General features: G+C 59.5%; 1 protein-coding gene across 1 annotated transcript in view; it reads right to left on the bottom strand.

Moving 5' to 3' along the window:
* CUX1 (cut like homeobox 1) overlaps positions 1-7,164 on the bottom strand; it is a 473,579-nt gene that overhangs the window by 8,784 nt on the left and 457,631 nt on the right. The window contains exons 15-17 of the mRNA XM_007940080.1: positions 2,247-2,374; positions 1,566-1,632; positions 769-881 (exon numbers count right to left, since the gene is read on the bottom strand). Of these exons, the coding sequence (XP_007938271.1) occupies positions 769-881; positions 1,566-1,632; positions 2,247-2,374 (308 nt within the window). The remainder of the gene's footprint in view (positions 1-768; positions 882-1,565; positions 1,633-2,246; positions 2,375-7,164) is intronic.

Here is a 7,164-nt window from a genome sequence, read left to right as displayed (position 1 = left end):
GTTTCCCCAGCAGCCAGCAGCCTTCAGTGCTTTGCAGCCATGTGGCCGAGGGGTGGGGATGCCACTGTGCCCATCCACCTTGCTGCACAGGGATGGCTTAGGTGGAGGGCAGGCCATTCCTCCTCCCCATGTCTCACTCACTCCAAGGGCTGCACTGCACCCAGCATAGCCACCAACACTGGCTCGCTCCCCTCCACTCTCAGCTCCGGCCAGTGATGCCCGTGTGTCCTCTTGCGGATAAGCTGTCCTCAGCTCTTTGTCCCAGTCACCCATTCTTCCTGATTCTGTCACTCCCACCCTGATCTGGACAACGTGCCCACCTCCCCGTTGTCCTCTGTCCACCCTTCTGTCCTGAACTAGCTGCCTGGTGATGCTTCTCTCTCTCTCTGTGCAGTGTTACTCCCCTTTGGTGTTGCCCCCCACCCCCGCCTGCAGAGTGAACCCCACGCACCCCGGTCTAGCAGGAGGGCACTACCCGGTGGCTCTCGAGCCCTGTGTCTTTTCCCTTCGACTCCTTCCTGCAGCCCTGGCACCACCTGCAATCCCTTCTGGCTCATCGGCCCCATCTTCCACTCACACAGCCTAACCATCTGGTTCTTCTTTCAAAGCCAAGCATGGCACACCCTCCTCCGGGCAGTCTTCCCCGACTGCTCAGTACTAATCCCCTCGTGCTTATGGTCTGTGGCCCTCTTCTCCTCAAGCCTGTGCCTCCCCTGCCCTGCGACCTCAGGTCTAAGTTGGGGTGGGGAGGGGAAGGGCGTGACTCACAGCCTCCAGCTCCTGGTTCCTGGCACGGAAGCGCTCCCTCTGGCTGGAGATGATGGACAGCAGGGAGCCTACCTGGCCCTCGGGGAGGGGGCCACTGGCTGGTGTGGAAGGTCCTAAGAGGCAGATGGTGAGGCCAGTGGCTTGGGATGGCAGGAGGCAGAGCCCCTCAGGTCAGGCCCCAACCCCGAGGGGTGCCGTGGGGTGGAAGTCACAAGGGTGTGTGACTACTTGGAGCTGAGCAGGGTGGGGCGGGGACTGGGCCAGGGGAACCCGGCAGGCGTGAGGCCATAAGGAAGGGAGGACCCCAGGCAGGCTCCGACACTGTTCCAGCTCACCTGCGCGCACCATCTGAGGGGCCACTAAGCCCTTCTCTCCACACTCTGCACTTGGATCTGGGACCCCACCCCCAAGGAAGCAAAGGGATGCTGAGGGGCCTGGGAAACCATTGGTACAGTCCCTACTCTCATGTCCTGGCCCAGGAGCTCCAAGTTCCGGCCTCACCACCTGACAAGGCCACCTCCCTCTGGCACTGCAGGGCTCTGTGGCCTCAATTCTTTCCCCAGAGAGAGCAGGGCTGACGGGGCTGACCAGGACCCAAGGGTGGATATCAAGCCAAGGCCCAGAGTGGCAGGGGGGGCTCACCCCCTCTCTTGGGCTGCTGCCCTGGACCCGCGGTTGCTGTGGCATGCTGGAGCGGGGGGCTAGCCCTGGAAGGGGCTTGGGGCTCAGGGTCCGGGCTCCCCTCCACGCCTTGCCTGTCACTCCCTGGACGGGGTCAGGGCTCACGTCTCCCTCACCATAGAACAGGGCGGTGGCCTCCTTGACGGGCTCTGGGATCTTCTCCAGGCTGTGCTCAGCTGCACCCTGCAGAGGAAGGGGTGCAGGAGGGGGGCTGGCTGGGGGTGGTGGGGCCTGGGCCCAGCGGTGCTACGAAGGGCAGGGAGCTGGATGGCCCGCCACAACAGAGGACCAGGCTGGGCCAGGGTCTTACTCCCGAGGTCACTCGGCCCTGACACACCTCAGGAGGCCTGTGGACCCCAGCTCGGCAGCCAGGCTGCCGCGGGACAGGCAGGCCGGCTTCTCTTCCTGAGCCCATTTCCTCATCTATGAAATGAACCATGAGGTGACGGGAGGGTGCTGAGGGCCCTCTAGGCATGAGCTTTCTGTGGTCTCAGGCTTCACATCCACAACCATGATAACCCTGCCGGGCCTGATCGGGGGCTGCAGGGCCGAGGCCCAAAGCACGGCCTGCACCTGGTGGTGGGGGGCGGGTCGGGGAGGTCTTGCTGCCAGCTTGACAAGGCCTGCCCCTCTGTCCTGTGGCCGGGCATCCGGAATTGAGGGTGGTGGAGTGAGTGGGCGGAGCCCAGAGGATGGCAGGCAGCCCTCTGGGCCTTCCTTGAGGAGGGGCAGGTGACACCAGCATCCCTGGGAAGGCTGCTGAAGGGGCACTGGGGGTGGGGCGGGCGGGGGCTCACCTCGGCGTCCGGTCGCTGGATGGACTGCACGGTGCTGAGGTCCTGCTCCAAGCGGGCGATCAGCTCCTTCTGTTCGGCCGCCGTGGCCACCGCCGCGGTGACATGGACCTGCAGTTCCGCACAACGCCCTGTGGCCAAAGGAAGACGTGGCCATCAGAGGCGCCTTCCCTCACTCTCTGCATCTCCCACCCGCTCTGTAAGCAGGACAGCATCCCGGCCGAGAGCTCCGGCTGCCCGCCCCGCCATGGACCACCATCGGACCCAGCCACCGGGGGCTCTGGGCACTGTCTGTGTTCCTGAAGTACAGCCAGGGAGGACCCTTCCCTCTTCAATCCCTGTCAAGCAGGATTGGGGATTTGAACCCAATGGGCCCCAAGTTTTCTCCTAGTGCTGTTGGCCTTGGGGAAGGAGTGGCAGGAGAAGGTGTGAGAGGGGTCGCCAGGAGGTGGCCCTCCATCAGACCCAAGGCGGGGTGAGGGTCCCCCATCTGAAGCTGACACCAGCCTTGCTTGGGCCCCTCTCTCAACTTTCTGCACACTGCACCCCAGCCACGAGGTGGTGGCAGTGGTGCGGGGGGGTGACCCCCAGTGCTGCCCTCTCTGCCCCATTGTTTTTGACAACAGAGCAAGTTCACAGTGATTCTGTTTGGAGACTTTCCTGCCCTTGTGGATGGGGGAGATGTTGGGGAAATCCTAAGGTCAGGGGCAGGCCCCTTGGGACCTTCACGGCCACTGCGGAGAGGGCAGGAGTACCAGGCAAAGCCACGCTCATGGTCTGGCTCTACTTCTGGTAGGCTGTGTGACTCTGGGTGGCCACCCTGCGTGTCCAGGACTCATTTCTCAACTGGTGACCACAGGGCCTGCCTGCTCTGGGGTCAGAGAGAATGGCGGTTGAGCTGCACAGGGTAGACGGCGAAGCCACCAGGGGGCACTGCGGCCTCAGAAGTGCCCAAAGGCTGCGGGCTGGGCTTGGGGAAGAGGCCTTTGTGTTCCTCCCACAGTCACCACCAGGCAGCCTGCCCCACCAGCCTGCCTGGGCTCGGCGCCCTGAGCCAGGGCAGGGGCAACCCTGCCTCACACTTGCCCATTCCATCTCCTGGGTGCCGGCTGCGTGCCAGGCCCTCCCATAGCTCCAAGCCTCATCAGTCAGAAAGGGTGATGTCCACGCTACAGATGAAGAGCTGAGGCTGCGAGAGGGATGGAGGCTTTGTTCACCGCCACACAGCCAGGATCCCACCAGGCCTGGGATCAAACACAGGGTGTTCACCCCCAGCTACGTCCATGTCCTTCCCCTGCCCCAGGGGCTTGGCTCCTTCAGGCCATTTGCCTCGGTGGCTCTGAAGGGCTTCATTCGATAGGCCTCTCCTTCATACCAGGCAGGCAGGTGGAGTCCGTAAGTCTGTAAGGGGTCTGAGGTAGGAGTGGTGGCAGCGGTCGGAGGGCAGGGCCAGGCCGTGGAGGGAGTGTGCTGGGTTCAGAGCTGGGGTCTGGCGTGGCCTCTGCAGGCTTTAAGCACAGTCCCCTGTGGTGGGGAGGAGCCCAGGGAAGAAGGGAGGATTCTATTCTGAGTCTCAGGGGCAGGCAACAAACGCCACGTTTGCTGGCCTGGGCATGGAGTCCTGGGTCTCAGGCTGGTGGGCTTGGCTGGAGAGCAGAGCCGACTGGTATACCATCAGCTTAGCAGGGAGGTGGACGCAGTCTAGAAGGGAAGGTCCTGGACCAAGGGAGGGCCCCTGGGCATCCATAAGAGGAGCCTGCCTCCAAATGGTGCAGGGACCAATGATGGGGGGTGGGGGCGGACACCCCAGGACCAGTGGCAGGTGTTGAGCCAGAGAATGTAGGCTCAGGTGGGCAGCACCCCACCTTCCAGGCTGAGGGCCCAGGGCATAGGACAGATAGAGCTAGGGTGGGGTGCCTCTGGAGAGTGGGTCCTTGTTCTTGGGGGTACACAAGCAGCATGTAGAGAAAGGACCAGCACACTACATGAAACACCAGACAGGCAACCTAGCCACCAGTGCAAGGCCACCCCTGGCACGGTCTTTAGGGTAGGAGTGACTTACAGCTCCCTGAGGCCATCTGTGGGCACAGGGGAGTCAAGGGGCTGCCGAGCTGGGCTTCCTTTGTGGTGTGTCTTTGTGGCCCTGTATGTGGGGACCCTGATGGATGACAGACCCACACTCACCCAGCCAGGGCCCAGTCCCCCTGCTGGGGCCAGTTTCTTACGCTGGGCCAGACTGTTGGGGAGCCGCTGAGCATGGGGGAGGCTGACTTGAAGGTGGCTCTGGGTGACACTGAGGGCTGGCCAGTATGGCCTTGCAGCAGGAACAGAGGCACAGCGGAGAGGCTGAGCAGAGGCGGGTGGTGGAGGTCCGGGTACGGGTGTACGTGGGGGAGCTCAGGCTGCAGAGGCAGGGCCTCAGACACTGTCTGGGGGATCCGACCCACCTGGGTCCCAGCCACGCCCAGAGTTGTGCTTTGGAACCTCACCCAGATGATGAGAAGGTCGAGAGACGGTACTTATATTCCCGGGGATGGTAGGTGGGAGGGAAGAGTGCCTCAATTATAGGGCCCCCTCAGAGATGACGAGGCCCACAGGGACGAGGTCCCAGAGGCACCCAAGCCTGCCACGTGAGGGTCCCCAGGCCACCACCTCCCTGCTGCCCTCTGCCTCCTCTCCTGGAAGAAGGAACACGCAGTCAAGGAACACAGGGTCACATCTCTGGAGGCCACTTAGTGTTAAGGGAGGCGCCTGAGCTGCGAGTCCTCGCTGCGGTTCTAGCCTTGCCTTTTAGGAATTTTGTGACCGTGGGCGAAACTCCTGACTGCTCCCAGTCCGGTCTGTAAAATGGAGCTAAGAGGCTCTGGGAGAGGTTGACTCAGCTACTGGGCGGTGGCTGAGCAGGACTGCGCCCCTGAGGAAACCCGGCCCCTTGCAGGGAATGAGGGGCTGGACACCCTGAATGACTCCGCGTAACAAGGATGCAAAAGTGCAGCAGCCCCAGCGCAAAGGCCTAGAACTCTGGACAGGAAACGGGCCCGGCTGTGATCAAGGCGCAGGGGTCAGGGTCAGCAGAACTCAGCCCACAGGAGAGGTGAGCCAGAGCTGAGGGCCCCCCACTGCTCAGCCGGCTGCAACTGGGTGTCCGAGCCACTGCCAGTACTCTTCGTTTCACTGGCCTGGATACACTTTGGAGTTTACGGTTCCGCGAAGCGCCAAGGAGTCCGCCCTGCAGAGCGGGCTTTGCTTTACGGAGTTGCCACTGCTCCCCACCCCACTCTCCTGGACCTCCCCACGGCCAGTCCAGCCTCAGGCCTAGCCTGGGGGCCTGCAGTCTTCAGACCTGGGCACCCCACCCGATAGAGAGAGGCATGGACAAAGACCTGGGGGGGACAAAGCCTTAGCGATTCTCTGGGGCTCAGGACCCCACCATGGACATGCTGAGGTGACAGGGGAGCGTGGCCACAGATGTTGCCCAGTCACGCCCAGAAATTGCGGAAAGGCTCTTGCTATGTTCTGGAGGCATCTGGAAATTAAGAGCTACTTTTACTGAGTAAGCAACTGTGTGTGGCAGACGTCATGCCGGGCACTGAAGATGGCGAGATGATTTCCCAGCCCTGGTCTTTGCTCGGGGGTGGGGGTGCTGCCTGTAGGCCCTGGAGGGGTCAGGTCCACGTGGGGACATGGTTGTTGTTGCTAGGATTTTGAGTCGGTTCCAATTCACAGTGACCTTGCACACAACAGAATGAGACATGCCCAGTCCTGTGCCAGCCTCACAACTGCTGCCATGTGTGGGCCCGTCGTTGCAGCCACTGTGTCAGTCCAACTCACGGAGGGCCTTCCCCTTTCTCACTGACCTGCCACCTTACCAAGCATGACATCCTTCTCCAGGAAATGGTCCCTTCTGCCCACATGACCAAAGTAGGTGAGACCAGGTCTGGCCATTCTCACTTCTCAGGAGCATCCCGGCTGCACTTCCTCTAAGACAGATTCGTTTGTTCTTCTGGCAGTCCAGGGTATAGCCAATAATCCTCGCCAACACTATAATTCAAATGTAGCAGTTCTTCTTTGGTCTTCTTTATTCATTATACAGCTTTCCCACGCATATGAGGCGATTGAAAATACTATGGCTTGGGTCAGGTACACCTCAGTCTTCAAAGTAACTTCTTTGCTCAGTGCAATACACCCTTTGATTTCTTAACCGCTGCTCCCATGGGCGTTGACTGTGGATCCAAGTAAAATGAAATGCTTGACAACTTCAATCGCTTCTCCATTTATCGTGATGTTGCTTATTGCATAATAATTATATAATAATAATAATAATAAGTATTATGATGACGATTTTTGTTTTCTTTATGTTGAGGTACAATCCATACCGAAGGCTGTAGGCTCTGATCTTCTTTTGTAAGTGTCTTAAGTCTTCTTTACTTTCAGCAAGCGAGGTTGTGTCATTGCATAGCTCAAGCTGTTAACGAGTCTTCCTGCAATGATGACTCCACGTTCTTCTTCACATAGTCCAGCTTCTCAGATTATCTGCTCAGCACGCAGACTGAATAAATCTGGTGAAAGGCTACATCCCTGATGCACATCTTTCCTGATTTTAATTCCCCTGTTCTGTTTGAATGACTGCCTCTTGGTCGTTAGCACAATTAAGTGTTCTGGAATTCCCATTCTTCCCAATATCATCCATAATTTATTATAAGCCACAAGCTGAATGCCTTTGCAAAGTCAATAAAACACAGGAAAACATCTTTCTGGTAGTCTTTGTTTTCAGTGAAGATCCATATGGTAGCGCAACACAACGCAACTACTGTGGAGTCGGACCCGACTCATAGCGACCCCTCCTTGGGTTTCTGAGGCAGTATCACTACAGAAGTAGATTGCCCCATCTTACTTCCGAGGAGTGGTTGGTGGGTTTGAA

Source organism: Orycteropus afer, unplaced genomic scaffold, assembly GCF_000298275.1.
Source record: "Orycteropus afer afer isolate SDZICR_OR568_19922 unplaced genomic scaffold, OryAfe1.0 scaffold00006, whole genome shotgun sequence".
Taxonomy (NCBI): domain Eukaryota; kingdom Metazoa; phylum Chordata; class Mammalia; order Tubulidentata; family Orycteropodidae; genus Orycteropus; species Orycteropus afer.
The sequence above is the reverse complement of the archived record's forward strand: the minus strand, read 5'-3'. Positions and strand labels throughout refer to the sequence as shown.